Source organism: Lagopus muta, chromosome 1 (genome assembly GCF_023343835.1).
Source record: "Lagopus muta isolate bLagMut1 chromosome 1, bLagMut1 primary, whole genome shotgun sequence".
NCBI lineage: Eukaryota > Metazoa > Chordata > Aves > Galliformes > Phasianidae > Lagopus > Lagopus muta.
In genome coordinates, this window is record NC_064433.1 from 32,452,479 (window position 1) to 32,472,776 (window position 20,298).

At 42.8% G+C, this 20,298-nt stretch overlaps 1 protein-coding gene across 7 annotated transcripts in view; it reads left to right on the forward strand.

The window, feature by feature from the left end:
* The first annotated feature begins 7,704 nt into the window (after positions 1-7,704).
* Positions 7,705-20,298, forward strand: part of MON2 (MON2 homolog, regulator of endosome-to-Golgi trafficking) — a 75,704-nt gene continuing 63,110 nt past the window's right edge. For 6 of the 7 annotated variants that reach the window (XM_048947543.1, XM_048947580.1, XM_048947554.1 and 3 more), the window contains exon 1: positions 7,705-7,934. In XM_048947543.1, the coding sequence (XP_048803500.1) occupies positions 7,824-7,934 (111 nt within the window). In that variant the 5' untranslated portion in view covers positions 7,705-7,823. Of the gene's footprint in view, positions 7,935-9,607; positions 9,656-20,298 lie in introns of those variants that run through there. The other variant, XM_048947565.1, reaches the window with a different exon arrangement.

The window sequence follows — 20,298 nt, forward strand, 5'->3', positions numbered from 1 at the left end:
TTAAAATTTAAATTTACTTACTCCGTTCATGAACAAAAATACCCAGCAACCCAATGGAAGGGAAAAAATCATCAGAGAATCACTGGAGTTGGAAGGGACCTCTGGAGATCATCAAGTCTGACCCCTGGCTAAGCAAAGGAATGGTGCAGAACTGTGAATGTACAGAACGATGAATCACAGCTAAGACAGAGGCAGGAATATAGAAAGGCCTATACAGCACAACATACAGCAGAAAAAAATGAATGTAATGAGAAAGTAGCTGTAGAATGCTAATAGGTGAAGGCACGGTGTTTCAAATAAGTTCTAAAAAAAAAAAGCAGCATCCTATGAATAAAAAAAAGCAAGTACAGCAGAAGCCACTAACAGGCGACCGAATAGGGAAAGAAAACAAAAGTAATTTCATTCCTAGTAATGGATTTAACTTCTTACTGAAACCACTAGAAAGAAAACGACCTACAGGTGATTCTATCACATAATGAGGATTTTTTTTAAGTTAGTAACAGAAAAGCCATGCCACGTGATGTGAGTCCTCAGTCATTACCACATAGTTTATGTGTCCAAGCACAGGATAATTTTGAAGAACAGGTTAACAAAAGAAGGCCCCAGTGTGTTGAAGGGGAAAAAAAAAATCCAGTGTTAAATTGTCAGAGATGCTGTAAATCTGTTAGCAGGGCTGGGCCTGGCCCCCTCCTGACTTTGTCTCTCACCCCATTTGACATTCAAGCCCATCTGTATCCTGCTTGCCAAAGAGTGGCCAAACTGACCAGGAGCACAGCCATTTTGTGAGGAATTCGTCAATACTCAGTGTGTATTAAGCACTTATTTTGAACTTGCCATAGGTACAGGTACTTGAATACAAACATTTCTGTTCGTACATGACCCAGGACAGAAGCCTCCTATGAGATAATCCTGCTTTATCTGAAATACATATTCACACGCGGAATTGGTCTGTGTACTCATTTTACTACAAAGGAAAGCATTTGGCTATTCATGACTGGATTTCTTTGGATGTCTTCCAATAGCCTGAGAAGTATGTTCATTCTGTTCATCTGCTTTGACTCAATCTGAGACATAGAACTTCTTTCAGATGCTGCTTATGAGCACAACCACACAGGCAGCCACACAAATATTTACACAAAGGGCAAAGTCCTTCCAGTGAAATGTGTAGAAAGGACTGTTTTAAGAGGCTTACACCCTCCTAAAGCAGCAAAGATGAGCACAGCTGAAAAGGTAAATCAACGCCTCTATATCAAAACCTCTTCATCAAGATCTCTTCCGTGAGGAATCTCTGACCCTGCAGGTTTACAGAAAGAACTGCCTGTAAACTACCCAAGTGGTCACACTGTAATCAGCTTTGATAAGAGCCGTGCTGGAGGCACTCAGCAGCATAGGGCCACGCTGGGTCCTGTGGGCCATGCCAGCAGCAGAATGCCCATGTAGAGTGCTGGCCTCCATGCCATCTGGGGGACTACATCTATTCGCATAGACACATCTTCTGTATTTGCAGATTCTGCTGCAACATTGGCTACACACACAGAAGACACCCCTGACACAAAGGACACACAGTACTCCATTCAGTAGATGAAAACCTTCCTTCAGGAATAGCATCACCCTGCAGCCCCAGGGCTGCAATCTGGAATGATTTTCTTTAAGGATTCACCAAAGCCTGAGGAGACAGTGGCTTTTCATCTCTGCTAGAGCAGCCCCAAAAAATTATTTTTACACAGGGGAGCACTCTTCTGCTCTCAGGTGTTGCTTTGTGATTAGTAGATTGCCTGTAGGCTGCAAGGCATCCAGAAACGTTCCTATACTTCTCATACGTACAACCTGAAAGAGAGATAAAAAGGAAATGATTAAAAAGATGTAGGGAGACTTTTGGAAAGTCGATGTGAGAGCAGCAATGTAAACAGACTGCAGCACGATGTGCATTTCTGACATGTTTATGTTGTGCGCCCTGCAGTTAGGATGAGATACTTGGGAGACTGTGCCAGGGAGCGCAGCTGAACCCCGTCCCGTGCAAGAGGCCTGGATCAAATGACACTGCTGGAACCACGAGTATTTTTGCTTCAGCAGATCTGTGCCTTCATGTATGCACTGACATTCCTGACCATGGCTGTGCAGATTGCGGTGAATTCCGATTGAAGCAGAACATCACTGAACTTTCTGAAGAAACATGAGAATATACCATGCTCCATCGTCTGCTAAGGAAAACTCACAGGCGCTACCTGAATAAATAACAGTTCAGATACAATGTAAATAAGGACAGGCTCGGTTTAGTGCCTGGACTAGGTTTATCTCCCAGGCCAGCCCCATACCTCCTGTGTGAGCTGGAAAAGTTATTTAATCTATTCTGACTCATCCTCAGTTGTCAGTGTGAAGAGTATGGGTGCTGCTCAAAGATTTTCTGACTATCAGGTATCTGTTTGTTGTCACACTGTGAGCTCTAAGACAGCAATAAATTAATTCAAGCAGTGGACAGCAGTTCTTTCTCAGAAAAGATTTTAACAGGTTCAGCCAGATTCAATTACCAGTGCTCAAAAGGGCAATGCAAAACAAAACAAAAACAAACAAACAAACAAACAAAAACCACCACCACCAAAAATTAACAACCCAACCTTTGAGGATCACTTCGGACAACATGAAAGCAAGAAAAGTTAAAAAACAGCTTTGCTGGCTGGTGACACAGGAGGCGTGAACACATCTATGCCTCCAGCCAAGATTTGTGTAGAGGACCTGAAGTGACGGTGCTGCAGCTTCATAGAGAATCTAATCATCTAATTATCTAATGCATGTCATAGGTCTACAATTCTGGGCATCCCTACTTCACATTTTTGTTAACGTTCTTAAAGATAATGTAACATAATTGCTGATAGTTTGCAGATGACAAAGAGGACAAGTCACCAGCAGGCAACTGGGATTGCTCTGTTAGTTGACTAAGCAAAATAAAATGTGTTAACAAGCAAACGTTCAAACAAAACTTCTACTACTCTATAAATACATGCTCATACCTGTGCAAAAAATGAACACAGCCTAAATGTTCAAGAAGGGGAGTTCATTCACCTTGTTTTAATTTATAATCTAAATTTTGCCTTTTGATATCATTATCTGTGTTCAATCTACTATGAGGCAAAATTTTCTTCATCTTAACTCTTAACTCTACTGCTCCAAAAGCACTAGACATGTACATAAAAACCTTTACCAGACTACATGATTTACATTTAATATCTTGAAGATCGCTTAGTATTATGTATAGGTTTGTAGTAGTTACAGAAGTATACAGGAGGATGGGTAAAATAAACCCAGAGGAAAGACTGCAATTCTATTCATCAGCACGAGGCTGCTTTTATTGCCACAGTGACATCCAGGTTTTCCCTCTGTATGCTGTGGCAACTGTCCTGGTTTTATCAGTATTCCATATCATAAAACCACATGACAGGCACATTGACTTTGTTCTTGTATTCAAAATCTGAATCTGTATACCTCTACCAAGAAGGACTGCAACTAGAGGCAGACACCTGAAATGAATACAGCTTCCATCCTTAATCAAATCAAAAGGCCTGATGCATGTCACTTGGAATGAATATGAACAGTGGTTCTGAGAGGTAATTGAATGAATCACAAGAGGTCTCATGAGCATTTCTGTTGGTAATTAGGGCAATAGAGCTACGGGGAATGATTTCAATCATCCGCTGCCCATCGCAACATATAATTTAATAACAAAACAAGCAACCAGATAATAATTACAGCACAACACCAGATTTGCCTGAAAGCCAACAAGCATTTTCAACGTGCTAGTCAAAAATGTGCTCTTAGAGTTGTCCACACATCTGTTCCACTTTCTGATTCATAAGTGACTGGAAATGAAATAAAGGCATTAAAAGCAGGTCAAGATAGGCAAGCATTTTTACCTGTGATTAGAAGTATGTGCAATAGTAGCTACTGCAAAGATTCACTTCTACAGTAAGTCACCCTCACACCTGATTAAGCATCACTCAAGATTCCTGACTAGTTTACTTTAACCACTCTGTTTTAACTGAAGTAATAAATCTTCTGTTCTTACAGAAAGCGTACAACAGAATAAAGATATGCTAAAGAGACATGTCTGAGATCCAGGAACTGTACAGCTCCCGTGTTTGGTATTCAGCAGGTCCGAAGGAGGTTACAGTTCTGCAGGCACTTACATGATTCACCTTCAAACCCACCAGCAATCTTTCTGTACTTGGTTGGCTGCACTGAGCAGACAGTGTCAAAGCAGTAGGTGAAATGATACGTATGACAAATGTCAATGATAAAAAGTGAAAGAGTGCAAGTAGAACACATTTTAACCTAAGTTACTGAGATTTAAATGTCAGACACACAATGGCCCTCACAGAAGATATGCAGGAGACTGCACTTAACCTGAAAAAAAACTCTTCTATTAATAGATGTGTTGCTTATTTAAGTCATTTTATGCTCAATTTCCTCAATTACAGTGGGTCTCCATAAATTCATAAGTGCTCCACTTGATTCAGACGCTCCACAATGTATAAGGAGCAAGTGTGATATTAAAAAGTCCTAATAATCTCAATTTAGGAAGCAGTAAGAATTTCCCAGAATATGTTATTGTAGTATTTTTTATGAATAATTCTACATTCCAGCACTATGAATTGGGCTATTACAACTGCACATCCAATTTTTGTTTGACACTGTTAGAAGAGAGTGCTGTTAATCTGCAGAGAGGACAGCAGACAGCTAAAAGCTAAATAGCGTGCAACATAACATTCAACTAGCGAGCGACAGTAAAAATCTGTCATGGATTTCAACAGACCCAATAAACTCCAAATTCTACAGTGTAATGAGAAAATTACTTTAAGAATCAAGTATGTTAATCTTTTTTGCTTGTGAAAGTTGTTAACATATGGCCCTCTCTTTCCTGGTCTGCAACTCTGAGCACTGACCAGTGAAAAGGGCGGAACATCAGCCAGAAACAGTTTTTATTTCCTTCAAAAGTAAGGTTTTTATCTGTGAGGAAGAATAGAAAATCAACAGCTGTGGTTTTGATCAAAGAAAATGTAATCTATCTTTCATATAAGTTGTTGAACAGGTGTTCGCAATTTAAAAGCAGTCCCCCACCTAACCTGGATGTTTGCAGTACTTGTTTTGTTAGGCAAAACAAGAAAGCCTGCAGGAAATAACTGTGCACCTGCACTTCATGACATAATAACTTGCTTCCTTTAAATGATATCAATGTCAATTCTTTCTACTTGTCTCACAGTTGTTCACAAGGAAATATGGCAGCAGGACATCACTTTGACTAGAACAAGAGCAGTTTAACTCAAGATGTCACATTCAAACAGATTCTACCCAAAACACTTAGTCCCTTTTTGAGAGAAAGGCAGTGCTACAAGACAGTTTCCTGACCCTGGTTGCACAACAAAGAGCAGTCCTTTTACTTGAGGCAGATGCTTACCAATACGCCCACAGCTGCCTGTGTCCAGCAGATGGTATAAAACAGACATGTGGAAAAGCCCAAACAACAAAAAGGAAGTGAGCAATCGAAGCTTACCCAAGAAATACCTACACACAGTCATCAGTTGCCTTAATTGATTTCCTCAGTCTCCCAGCAATCCATCCAGGTTTCTCACTGAAGTATTTGGATTTAAATGCCAGTTGCCACTGAGACTGAACACCAAAATGCAATTGATTCCGAAAATCCTTAGCAAAATGCTTACTGGTTAAGCAAATAAATAGCACTACAGAAGAAAATTTTTTCTTCTTGTATTTAAACATAAAAATGGAAGTCCTTAAGAATACATCACAAAATGCATTTTGAATCTCAAAAAATGTTGTAGAGTCCAGGTTTGTCTTCAGTGAATGCAGAACAGGTGATATCCTGACCTCGTCACATGAGAACGCAGCCTCTAACTCTGACCACCTGATTTAATTGTGCTAACATTTCCTTCACTTTCAAAATGTCACATCCATTTATCAAGCACTGCCAAGTTAACAGCCGGTGGTTTGAAAACGATGTAAAAATAAAGACATTAAGATAAGTTGTTTATAAAGCAATCCTTTACTTCTTGCTTCTTAAAGCAAACCTAAGGGCTTATGTTGACAGATAAGGGCGCAGACTAAAAGTAGCAGTGCTGTGCCACGGGCAACCTCCATGCCACACAACATGCAGTGTGTGTTACATGACAATTTATTTTTCTTTTGTCACTAAGAGACACACACAAAAGATGAAAAACAATCTTTATAGAATCATAGAACGGCTTGTGTTGGAAGGGACCTGAAGGATCATCGAGTCCCAACCCCCTGCTACAAGGTTGCCAATTGCTGGATCAAACACTGGATCAGGCTGCCCAGTGCAGCATCCAGCTTGGTCTGAACACCTCCAGGAATAGGGCGTCCACAATCTCTCTGGGCAGCCCGTGCCAGCACCTCACCACTCTCTCTTTGAAAAACTTCCTCCAAATCTCCCCTCTTTTAAACTATTTCCCCTTGTCCTATCACTATCTACCCCATGTAAAGAGCTGATTTCTGTCATGTTTATAATCTCTCCTAAAAGATTGGAGGGCCTCAATGAGATCTCCCTATAACCTTCTCTTCTTCAGACTGAACAAGCCCAGCTCCTTCAGCCTGTCTTTGCTGAAGTGCTCCAGCCCTCCTACCATCCTCATGGCCCTCCTCTGGACCATTCCAATAGCTCCACATCCTTCCTGTGCTGGGGGCCCCAGGCCTGGTTGCAGTACTCCAGATGTGGCCTCACCACAGCAGAGCAGATGGGGACAATTCCCTCCTTGGCCCTACTGCCCACCCCTCTTTTCATGCAACCCAAGACACAGTTGGCCTTCTGAGCTGCAAGCACACACTGCTGGCTCATGTCTGGTTTTTCGTCCATCAGGACCCCCAAATCCTTCTCTGTAGGGCTGCCCTCAAGGAGTTTTTCTCCCAGTCTGTACTCATACCTGGGAGTGCCCTGACCCAAATGCAACACTTTGCACTTGGGATCCTTTAACCTCATCGCGTTTACCTGGGCCCACCTTCCAAGTTTGTCCAGGTCCCTCTGGATGGATCCCTTCTTCCTGCCACCATCAACTCAGCGCAGCATCATCTGCAAACTTACTGAGGGTGCACCCTACCCCATCGTTTACGCCAACCTTAGAACATTCTCTGAATAAAACATAGGAAGTTCTGAAGAAACTCATTTTTTATTTTTGTCAAGGTTCTCATGACAAAAAATTAACAGACTACAGAAAGTGGGGGGGAGGGGGGGGAGAAGTTTTAATCTCGCAGCAGCACCGGCCGGCGGGCACTGTGAGGAGAGACGCACAGCGAATGGTTACTGCGGCAAGGACCAACACCTCCGGGACAGGCGAGCGGCTGGGATGGCGTCCTGCAGAGAGCAGCCCAGGACAGCGCTCAGCCTGCGTGGCACCCCCTGACGTTACCCGGGGAGCTCTCAAACTGCGCTCCGCGCACCCCTCCCCGCCCCTAAAAGCCAGGCAGCAGCCCAAAGCCGCGACCCTTCAGCACCTCCTGCCCGCACTGCTCTTCGCCGCGAGGCCGCCATAGGCCCCTCCGCGGCATGAGGAGGCCGCGCCGCTCTGGAAGCTCCCCGCGGCCGCTCCGCCCGCCCCAGGCCGTGCGGCTGACGCGCGGCGCCCGGCATTGTGGGAGCGGGGGGGGCGGTGGCGGCGACCCGGGGAGGGCGGGCGGCGGGGAGGGAGGGAAGAGGCCGCGGCTGACGGGTTCCGGTGTCGGGCGCGGACGTGTCGGCCGGGGCCGCGGAGCCGGAGGCGCTGCCCCTGCCCCGTCGGAACATCGCCCGGCTCGGCGCCGCCATGTCCGGCACCAGCAGCCCCGAAGCCGTGAAGAAACTGCTGGAAAACATGCAGGGAGACCTGCGGGGCCTGAGCCTGGAGTGCAGGAAAAAATTTCCTCCCGTCAAGGAGGTGAGGAGCGGCCGGGCCGCGGCGCCGCTTCGGAGGGACGTCACGGTGCGGGGTCTGGAGGGAGCCGGGTGAGGCGGCGGGGCGAGCGGACCCGGGGAGGCGGTGTTCCCCGCGCCACGGAGCGGCGCTGCGGCCGTGGGTCGGCCGGGACGGCTCGGGTCCCGCGGCCGCTGTCAGCGCCGAGCCCGCAGAGCTCCCCGGCGGTGTTCAGGCGGCTGAAGTTTGGCTCCGGCTCGGTGCCGGCGCGGTGCGGAGAGAGGCGGCCCCGCTCCGGCACGGCCCCGCCGGGGAGCCGCGGTTCTGCGTCCCGCCGCGAGCTGCTGTGCCTTGTGCCGGCTGGTGCTGCGGCTGAGCCTCAGCAAGCCTGACAGACAGAAGTTGATTTCTTCTCCCTCCTCAAAAATCCCGTTCATAAACGTGTGTTAGTAGCACTGTCTCTGTATTTCTTCAAATCCTACTTTGCTCTAAACGCTACCCGTGAGTTCAGTAATCTTAACTGTAGAATGATAGAATATACCGTGCCGGAAGGAGCCCAAGGGGACCGTCTGCTCCAACTGCTGGCCCCACACAGTGCTATCCAAAATTCAAACGCCGTGTCTGAGAGTAATGTCCAAACGCTCTTCGACCTCTGGCATCCCGGGGCCGTGCCTGCTGCCCTGGGAGCGTGGCATTACTTCAAGTTAGAGACAACATTTCTGATTTTCCTGCAGATAAAGGACACAACTGTGTTTCTTTGGTGTGTGTTACGTAGTTCAGTTTAACTTCTTCCTCATCGCTACTTGTTGTTTTGAATGTTTCTTCTACGCAACAGGGAAAAAGTACTGATATATTAACTTGGATTAAGCTGTAGAACCAGACAAGTACCTGGGAAATATGAAGAAGACTGTCAGCTTAGAAGAAAGTAATTATGCGTGTACTATGGCATTAGTTCCAATTAAGCGATAGCATATTTAGTGTCATATAAAGCATTGTGTGCTTGAGCAGGTGAACTGAAGTGACTGTGCTTGAAAGGCATGAAGGCACCTGCAGCAGTGTGTTACCTGTCTTTGCAGGTTGTGGAGGAGTGCTGGTGTATTTTGAGAAATGGTGTAAGTCATGTAAGAACAAGAAGTGGCTGCAGTCAGTAGAAGGGAAGTAAATCTCTGTGTTTTTGGGGGAGGTCTCCTGTGGTAATGTGTGACTCCAGGTGGGCTGTTTGGCATCTGAACAAGCTTTCAGCTGTGATGGTGTTCCGTCTCTTCAAGATTCATGAAGGGGATGGGCAGTGCAATTATTAAGTCCGTGTTTTTAATGATGCTGCATTACGTTTGCCATGCTGAAGGTTTGAATAACCTCTGTGTGTGCAGTGCTTGCTTCATGCTGAGCGTGTTTGCTGTACTCCCATGCGAGTCTGACTTCTGTGTTCCCTTTTACATTTCCACTGCGATTTGCATAGCTCACCTTGTTACTGAAGCACTTTGGATGAAGTTGTTCATAGTTGTCGAGAGTTTGGATAGTTGTGCTTCTGGAACAGCAGTGAAAGGTGTTTCTGGAGAGGACTCCAGCTATGGGCTTTGGCCTCAAAGAGTTCTGGGGTGAGCAGCAGCAGGGGCTGAGCAGGACATGTGACACAGCTGCAGGAAATGATCTTATTTCCTTGCTGCTGGAAGCTTTTTTTACTCCTCCTGATTCTGAAGGAAGCAAGTATTCTTCTTTACTCTGAAATAGCAGCTGCTAGACAGGTATTATAATTGCGTGCATTTGTTCTAATTGTGATTGGATTTGACTGGAGCCATCAGAGGAGTGGCATGTTCTTCTGAGTGTCTGGGATTAGCACCAACTTCTTGAACTATCGTAGAATTTGTGAAATATATTTTTGCTACTTCATAATCTCACCTTATTTTTCACTCTTACAACACTGTCCTCATCACCATCACATGCAGTATAACTTACGAGCTCACTTTGCAGCTTCTCTGCAGCTTCCTAAAACTTCTGTGTAACTTTGTGAAGTTACTGTACTGTGAGGGGCCTACTGAGAAGTTCCTCAGCCAGAGTAAGTTGTGAGCTCTGCTGTAGTTGTTAGATTTAATCACTGCTTTATGGAGTGAATTCTGTCAGTTTTTGAGGGAATCTAAAGCTTTCTTCACAGCTGTTTGCTATTGTCAGCCCTTTCTAAAATCACGTATGTCTACTTTATTTAATTTTGTTTTGATTTTAATACTGTTAAAATCCTGCAAAATGCATTTAGCTGATAGTTTTGCTGCTGATGCAAATAGCAGTATAGTTCTCAATTATGCTTGTTGCTCAAAAGATTTACTTCAACGAGTCATTTTTAATCAGTACTACCCTTAGAAAGTGCTGCAATCAGACACATGTTGTCTCTGTAATTAAAAAGGGGTTTAATTTTCACTTTGTAATGGTGCTTCTAATGCTTATGTTCTTAAGAACTAATTCCATACTTGTTTGCTAGGTACAGTGAGACCAAAACTATATTAAATGGTACTTGGAGCAGACGGTGGGTAGGGTAGGTGACACAAAGGAGGAGCTTCATCTGATTTGGGGGATACGAGCAGGAGCAGGGCAGCTGGCTGTCTGGTGCAGTCTGTGAGGCTCGTGGTGATTACATGGCAATCTTTCTCTTCCCCAGGTATCACTTCGTTTATAGCTAAGAAACAATAAAATATATTTTTGGCCTCTGAGCAATCCACACCTCATCTGTGTGTGATAAAAAACTCACGAGTAGAACCATTTGTTTTCCTCAGTGATGTCATTCACTGCATTGTAAAATGGGAGCTCCTGAAGCAATCTGCGGGTTTGAAATTGTGCTGCTGGCAGTATCTGGGGATTTAGTAAGGGTTTAGAATTTTAGTTCTTACTTCTTAGGAATGCAAAAAATACCAATTACTACTTAATTTCCAAAAGACCCACATCTGTTTGTTACTGGGTGTTCTCATTTTTTCGTGTTGGATAGGTGTATAAATCCTTGGTGGTGCTTCTCAGATTGGCCCTGACTGCAGATGTATACTCAGCATGAGTGTTACCAAAGTGTGATTATGGTGGCTGTGTCTATCATGTGCCAAATTAATATTTCACGTATACAAGTAATGACACAGCTGAAAAATTGCATTCCTATTTTCACAATATATTTCCATTTCCCAGTTACGGAAGAAGACATCAGCCTGAGATGTGATAGAAGCTCTCAGGGCACTTGTGAATTAAACAGTATCCTTGGAGTTTGAAATTACAGAGGATGAAGCAGTCTGGAGTATCAACATCGGTGGTGCCTGTGTTATCTTGAGTAATCTGACATTTCTGCCAGGCAACAGCAGTGCTTGGCTATTATTCCCTTGTTTTTAATAAGCCGGGCTCTAAACTTTGTTCTCTGTTAGAACATTATAACACTTAATTTCTGACTGGGTGCATTATGTGGGATGCACAGGCCTTTATTTTACTGTAACCTGTGAGTGACTGGGGCTCAGTGTGCAGTGCGGGTGTGTGGGAGGCGGGCAGCACTCCCTTTAGCCAAGCTTGTGCTGTCAGCCCTAAGGATTTAGAGGAAGTGCTTCCTCTTGATTGTTCAACAGCAAACCCTTAATTGGATCTTTTTAACTGGAGTAAAGAGTTCTGTCTTATCGCAAAGTTGAAAATACTTTTGTGTGCCAAAAAGGTTACCTTCTGTTCTAATTGCTGGATGATAACACTGCAGTAAGTGACGTCTGAGCTGGGTAGATGGCTTCACTGGGCAAGAAGTGTTAGAAATATGATGGAAAATATTTGTATATAGCAGAAGTAATGCAACTGAAAGGGAGAACATAAGCATACCCACAAAGTTCTACTCAGTCTGAAGCCCAGATTTGTTTCAGTGGTGTGTAACTCTGTGTTGTTCACACAGATGCAACCAAGCCATCTCAGCTTCATGAGCAGGCCTGTAGTCAAAGTGGGTTGGTTTGTGGCCAAAGTGGGTTGGTTTGTTTCTAATAGCTGTAGAAGTGAACCGAGCTTGAAAAAACAGAGCAAAAAGTATTTCTGATCCAGCTCTGCACGGTTGGAGACACTTGTGGTAGGAAAAGGGAAGGGGTGGCACTGAATGCTGGGCAGGGTGGGCTTGGCGGGGCTCAGGGCTGCTGCGTGCCGGAGCTGCCTCCTGCTGAGCACTCCTGTGGTGATGCACATGGTGGTGGCTGTGTGTTTTAGGGTGTTTGCTGCTGGGGTGATTTGGAAGTGTAGGTCTGGGAAAGGAATAATGTTCAGCTACGTCAGCATTGCATGGCTGTTCAGAGGAGCTGAAGTTGTGTTGTTTTTTGTTGTTTTTTTCTTAGCTCTGAGTTCTTTGGAGCACTAAAGTGCTCTCTGGGGACTTCTGAAGGGTAGCTTTTGATATCCTGTCTGTACTGGTTCTCTCCCAGACCTGTGTTTGAATCGGAGCAGGATTTCCTTTGTTTAACTATTTATTGAGTTGTGTATGCCTTTGGCATACTGAAATATTTTTGAAACAGTATTGTCAATTGATCGTCTGTATCTAGGAAAAATAACAGAATCCAATTTTGATTCTTGTTTTCCTTCTCTCATAAGTAACTACTTGCAGACAAGCAGCCTTATTAAATTCTTTGAGGAGAAATTAAATCATCTATGTTTGTGCAGCTTCTGGATAAAACAAACATTTGTTAGAGTTGCTTAATTGCAGTAGAAGTGATGTGGGCTAGCTGGGCAAAGAGATGGGCTTTTCGCTTTCTGAGAGGCTGTCTGTGTTCTGTGAACACGGGTTTTGTTGACGTGGCTCATCCCTGGAGTGCAGTCCTGCCTGCACAGGGAGCCACATACAGCTCTATTCTCTGGGTTGAATCACTCTGGTTTTAGGGGGAAGTGCTGGTACTGAATGTATCAAAGGGCTGATATCAAAGCGTTAGTTCAGAAGCCTGCCTTCTGGGTAACTGTATGAAAGCACGTGTGAGGACATGCTGCGAAATGTAAATATATGCTAAAAAGATGCAAAACAGTTAATCAGCTTTTAACATTGAAGAGATCTTCAGGGTTCCTATTGCAACTGTAAGGAGCAGTCTAAAAAAACCAAAAAGCTAATATTCAAGTATTAAAAATTGGCTTATTACATAACGGTAACTATTTCAGAAAGTTTGTTAAATGCAGTGTAGTACACACCTAAGCTAAGAAAGAACATGGCATGCTGAAATGCCGTGTGATTTGGTCACTTGAGTCCCTGGATGTATTCTAGCATTGTTGGCTTTTTGAGAGTTCTGTGTTCATGCTGCTCTTGCCGTAAAAAGACAAGAGCCAAATGGAACTGGAGAAGAACAAATCTTTGTGTGTAGACCATTTCCTGTAGGAGTAACAAAACGTGGAGCCTTCTGCCTTATTTTTCTGTTAAAATGAGTTAAATAATTCTGAAGCTGTAGTGTGTTGGGAACCTAAGCTATGGTAATCTCTCCAGATCGATCAATTTCCAGGTTTTCTCAGTAATGTTTCAGAAGGGTGTAAAGTCCTTAGTTTTTTATTTGCTTTCATGGGTATTCACTTACACTATTTCAAATGAACCTTCCAAATACTATGTAGCTGACTTGTAAAATGCTTGTTGTCAAAATTGGGCAGCTTGCACTTGACCATGTATCTCGTGTGTGTGACTGAAGATTATTCTGTAGTTTTCTTTGATTTCCAGTAGCAGAGCTGATCACTTGAAACAGGCAAGGCTATTTTCTACAGTTCTTCTGTAGTTCCTGAGCTTTACCAGTTGCCATGTCTTCTAGCTTCATGTTTGGAATCTGTAAATTTTGAAGTGTTTTTATTCAGTATTGATCCATGTACAGTAATGTTTTTTCAAAATTACTTTAACAATTGTGCTGTTGCATTTCTAGAGGAGTGTTGTCTATACAGATAGTTCGTTTTTTAAGACTTAATTCTAAACTTCATGTCATCATTTCAGTCTTTGATAAGAAATACTGTGTTTTCAAGCATGGCTGACAGTATGATTATAGACCTGATTTCACCATCATATAACACTTTACAATTGAATGAGTGGAAAAAAAAAAAAACACCAGTATTTTCTGTACCTCAGTCTATCTGTAAACTTCTCACGGTAGGCTTCAGAGTAAGATTAGGTGCTGAACTTTGGGTGTCTTCATTGATTTTGCAGGATCAGTTCATTGTGGAGATAGGACTGATGGAGCAGATAGCCAGGGGATCGTTTTAGTCCATTGCCAACACACCTATTGAAATACATTCATAGAATCATAGACTCACAAGGTTGCAAAGGACCTCCAAGATCAGCTAGTCCAACTGTCAAATGGATGGCTACATTAAAGTCTTTTATCTTGGCTTCCAGCTGCTGGTCCAGAACATAGAACATATCTGCATGCAGTGGTCTCAGATACAGAGATTCAGGCTTAGATACCTGCAGAGAGCCCCTGCTAGTGGGTCAGATTAATACTCCTTAGTTCTTAAAGCCTCTCCTTAAACTGTCTTCAGTGTGATGGGAGTTCAGCTACATAAATTTGTGTGTCTCGATCTTTTATTGAATCCCTGTCTCCTTCCTGTGGCTTCCTGAAAATTGTACAGGAAACCTGTAGCAGAAATTCTTGTCTGAAATTTCAAGTCATTTATAAGCAGTTGTGCTGTACTTGATGGATCACTCAGAAATGTGTCAATGCTTGATGCAGGCTATGTCAGGATGTCCATATGCTGTATATAGATACATAAATATAAATTATTGAAATGTATAATACAAAAATATATCCTGATTCTATTTTACTGTGCAGGAGAGAATATAACTTGAAAATGTGTCACTGTTTGTTCTGTACCAAGTATTTATTTTTTTTTTCCTGCCTGTATCACTGTTGAATGCTTCTCATTCTGATTTGCTCCATTGATTTGTATGTGATGGTTTTCCAGCTGAGGTGTAGTGTTTTGATTGTCAAATGAAAACTCTTGATATAAAATGTTTGCACTGCATTATCCTAACCTCTACATTCGTGTCAAGTGAGGTACCTCCAGAGGTACCAGCTCGGAAGCAATTAACTGGCACCTCTCCTGGCATTATTGATGATTAACCTTCAGGATTCTGAACAGCTTGCAGTATCTGCAGCAAATTTCAGAAGGTTTATGGACCAGGGGAGCAATGACTCCAGTTAAGTGAAATAGCACTTTTAACATCAGGCAAATACTATGGTTGCACTGTAGCTGGAAATCGTAGAATCTCCAAGGTTGGAAAAGACCCACAGATCATCCCGTCCAACCATCCACTGATCACCAATAGCTCTTACTAAACCATGTCCTTCAACACAATATCCAAATGTTCCTTGAGCACCTCCAGGGTGGGTGACTCCACCACTTCCCTGGGAACCCCATTCCAGTGCCTGAAAATAAATAAATAAAAAGAAAATAAAATCTGCAATATCATACCTTGAATTGGTCAAGAAAATTTAAAGCAGATTCAGCTAGCGCTACTATTTTTCCCTCAGCATGGAACTCCTGTAATTGGGAATGGCACCATCCTTGAGTGCAGTCAAATCCAGCAGGAATTAGTTTGGCATCTTCAACTGTAGTCCCTGTTCTTGGGGTTAGAATTGTGAACTAATTGTTCCCTCTATTAGTAGATAATGATACGGAGTAAAAGAGATGAGTTTTGTTTGCGTCTCAGGTGAAAACTGTTTTGTGTGTGAATAGAGGCTGACCATCTGTCTGTACTTTCTTGTCTTTAAGCCCTAAATAAAGGTAACACGAACTTTTAAAGTGGAAAGTATAGTATTTCTTTTATTATTTTTAAATAGGGCTGTTTGGCAATTCACGTAAATCACAAACTCCAAACATAAAGCTGAAAAACTGTAGCTGCTGCTGCTTTTGGATGGAAGGCTTTATGATAGTGAAAGTGGTTTACTGAAATTAAATATTCAGTTTGTTGGAAAACTAATACTATTTTAGTATGATTGCTGAGATTCTGTGGCAGAAAAATTAGAGTGAGAAACCTATGTAGGAATTATTATTAGAAGTGTTTTGAAAGAAGAGTTATTGTTTTCCCTGCTTTCTTTGTCCTATATGTAACTCTGGGATGGCATATAGGAGTGAGCAGTGATTGCAACCAGGTTCACGTTCTCTACAGCCTCCCATCAGATAGTTGTAGGCATTTACAAGCTCTCCCCTTAGCCTGGTCTCCTTCAGGCTGAACAAGTGCAGCTCTCGCATCATCTCCAACCCTGCTCGTCACCCCCCCTTATGGTCTTGGTAGACTCTGGCTTCATCCTGTCACCTCAGTGTCTGCTTCACACTAGCGAGCTTGAAGCTACTCTTGTGAGAATGTTGCTGGAGAACAGTGTGCAAAAGGCATAAGACTCCCTTACCTTGGCTTGCTGGCTACACTTGTACTAATACAGCCAAGCTGTTCCTACCAGCTCGTTTAGGTTCCTCTGAATAAAAACCCACCTGTGCATTGGGCATTACCCCAAATTTGATATCTGTCTGTAGGCTTTACGGTATTACCTGGGCTGCTAATAAAGATGTTAAATGCAATTAGCCCCACTGCCCATCCCCGAAGAGAAACATTAGTAAGTTGTCACCAGCTGGGCTTCATACTACTTATAATTATTCTTTGAGCTGACAGTCTAGTCAATCATCAACTCACTTTATTGTCTGCTGGTCCACACCTCACTGATTTGACTCTAAGGGGGCTTATACTGTACCATAGAGAATGGCATCAAAAGCTTTGCTATGCTCAAGGCATACAGTATGTGCTGCTTTCCCATTACCTGGCCATAAGATCATTGTAGAAGGTGATGGTCAAGTTCGTGCTAAACATGTGTTGGTTGTTCCTGATCACTTTCTTGTCCTGCCTGTGCCTAGAAGTGACTTGGCCCATAACCTCCCAGTAGTTGGTGTGGATGTCTGTGTGCTATTCCTTGGTTTCCTTTGAGATGTCCCTGGTTCTCTTTCTAGTCCATTAAATAACCTTCCTTCATTGCCTTGACACTAATCAGGTGTGGTTTGTAGGCTTGTGTGTGTCTGGTTGGCTTAAGTACTAAACTCATGTATTCTGAAACTGCTTCTGCAGATGGTGGCACTTTTCCAGAGGCTCTGCTGGTAACTTTGTTCCAGGCCAGGAGAATGTGAGCAAGCTGTAATCCAAGTACATTAAATCACTGAATACAATAATTCCCTGTGAGTACAGAGTGCTGTCAATCAGAACTAGCATTTCACCAGTTTAAATCATAGGTAGAATGAGTATATATAAAAGAGAAGGGTCTAAGTAGGGAGTGGTCTCCTGAGGAGAAGGATAAAAATACAGAAGGAAACTACAGTGATTTTTTTGCACAGATGTGGTACACTTGAGTGCTTTCATGATGCTGATTTACTGTGTGAGTTTTTGTGGGTGTGCCTTTTCTAAATAATAGTTTTGCAGTGCAGTAATGGTCCAGAATGTACTTTTGCAAAGCAAGCCAGAATAACATTGAATTGAGACAGTACTTTAGCCAGGAGAATCTCTTAGCTAATCTGTTGGATGTAGAGTTAGTGTTACAGTGAGAGAGGCAAATAATTATAGACAAAAAGAAATTGCTCCATTTTTTTCATGATAGATGTGAAAGTGACTGTAAATGATATGTTACTCTCATCCAATCATAGTAAAAGGGTTGCAAACAGTACAATGTAAGTACCAACCCAGGCCAGCATTCCCTGAATTACTGAATGCTTTTGTTTTCAGAAAAGAGAAGTCAAAAACTTGCAGAGGAAGGGCAGCAAACCTCCCAGCAGGTTTGATATCTCTTGAGATAGCAGTTTGCATGTAATTGAAACACGAGGTCATTCAGAGTGTTAATAGTGGAAATATTTAATTTTTTTTTGTAAAAATACAATCTAATTGGAAGTTCATATAAAAATATATTTGAAGTGGAATCAATCCATAGTTGAAATGAGTACCTGCGTGGTTGTTACATTAATCATCTTTATGCAGGTGCATAATTTTTGGTTTAGAAGAGAAAAGTAACAAAGAAAAAATAATTGCTGCCTTGTAATGGTGAGACACCAGTTTCTTTGAGGATGAGCAAGTCGATCCTTTTTAAAACATTCTTAAAAAAGATCTTCTGAAACATTTAAAAAATTGCCGAAACAGTGTTCTTTTCATTTTCTGAAAAGGGCAGCTGATAAGAAAGAGGTTCAGGATTATAACTGTGTGTTATATTTTCCTCAGGAAGAGCTGTTAACTGTCCTGTTTATCAGTGAAAGAAGGATAGCACGTTCACCCTGACACCTGGGGAAGAGAGCAGGGATCACTGTGGAGCAGCTGACTGCTGCCAGCTCTCAGCCCAGCTGCCCACCAGCACTCTATCTGTACACACACGTTTTGCCACATTGCAGTGGGTCTTCTGTGATGTCTTTGCTTGTGAGAGGTAAAACACTATTCCAAATGATTTCAGGGTTATGTATGCTGAGTGCCATTACTTCTAATGGCATTCTTTGCTCGGGCTACCAGGTAACATTATCATTGTGACATTAGCTATACTGGGATCTTGAAAGACATGGAGCTCTTGGAACAAGTCCAGAGGAGGACCACTAATCTGATCAGAGGGCTGGAGCACCTCTTCTGTGAGGAAGGATTGAGGAAACTGGGCTTGTTTAGCTTGGAGCAGGGAAGGCTCAGGGGAGATCTCATTGCAGCCTTCCAGTACTTGAAGGGAGCATATGAACAGGAGGGGGAATGGCTGTTTACAAGGGTGTATAGTGATAGGACAAGGGGGAATGGTTTTAAACTGAGACAGGAGAGGCTTAGGTTAGATGTTAGGAGGAAGTTTTTCACTCAGAGAGTGGTGACACACTGGAACAGGTTGCCCAAGGAGGCTGCGGATGCCCCATCCCTGGAGGCATTCAAGGCCAGGCTGGATGTGGCTCTGGGCAGCCTGGTCTGGTGGTTGGTGATCCTGCACACAGCAGGGGGTTGAAACTGGACGATCAAGGTGGTCCTTTTCAACCCAGGCCATTCTGTGATCTTTTGCTACTGGAGACTGATCCATTCAAGTTAGATCTGAGAACTTGTACAGAGTCCCTAATCATTTGCAGATCTGCCACACGTCATGTCACCTGTGACTGGGTTGTGGGTACTGGTGGCTTCCCATTTTGTCATCCTCAACATCAACCAGTGGAATTGCATATCTAACAGTCCCAATATTTACTAGTATTGTATGAGTTACAGTTCTCTATAGTCTGTGTGCATGTATTTTGTGTGGAGAAATACCATTCTGGGAATGGAATGTTACCTGGCTGTTGACCTCTCTGAGGTTATGTGAGCCCTTGCTTGGTGTTAGCAGAGTGCTGAGCAGAAGTTGGCTGTCACCTGGCTGGTGCCTTTGGTTTGAATGGAGGGCTGGAGGGTCCTTCTGGATTTTGCTGTGAGATTATAGACTGTTTGAAGAGAAGCAAATAGGAGTATCCAGATGAAATTGATTTGAATATATGTTATCACTGAGAGCCCATTTCTGTTTTTCTTCAGTGTTTCTCCAGCCAAAACTGAATCCTACAGTTACTGCAGCAGAAACATGAAACAAAATGCAATAGTGACAGCATGTGCTTGAGGCGCTTTATTTCAGCTCATTTCACAGATGTTAAAGTAGCAGAATAGGAAATGTAATTGACTAAAGGCTTCAGGTACACTTGAGCTTTGTTATGGTACAGGAATTATATATATTTGCTTCTTTGTGACTACAGTTAGCTGTGGTGCAGCCGGAAACTTGTATAATGCTGCTTTTACAAGTGGTGACTGCTTAAAACAGATGCCTTATATTTATATGAAAGTAAATAACTGTAGTTATACCAGTAGATTCATAGAATGGTACTGGCCATATGCTTGATCAGTGTTGTAATACTCTTTATTAAAATATCCTTTTATAATGGGGCAGTAACATCTAGAGTGCTGTAGTAACATTTACATTGGTGTAAATTTGCAAACTTTATACCTATTATTACTATTTACCACGCTAAACCAAGCCTATCCAAGTTTACTTTTACACCGATGTGTATAGGATAAGCAGGCAACTGTTTGTAGCCTCATTTTTTTCTACTGTCTCCTTTTTCAATTGAAGTCCTTTTTTGTAAATAAGTGATTATTTTTTATACTTACAGTGGAATACAGTGTTTTGTTGTTATTGTTTTCTTTAATAGGTTGTGTGCAGTTAACTTTTAATTGTAAACAATTTGATTTGTAATTCTGACTAGAAATTGGCATTATTATTTCTTTGATTCAGAGGAAATTTGTCACTACTGGCTACTAAGAAAGCAATTCCAGTTGATGTGATGAGGCTTAGTTTGAAGGTAATTGGAAGTTGGACTGTGACAAATCCTTCGTATTAATGAATGGGAACAGTTTGTTGTGACACGACCCCTCATTAGCTGACAG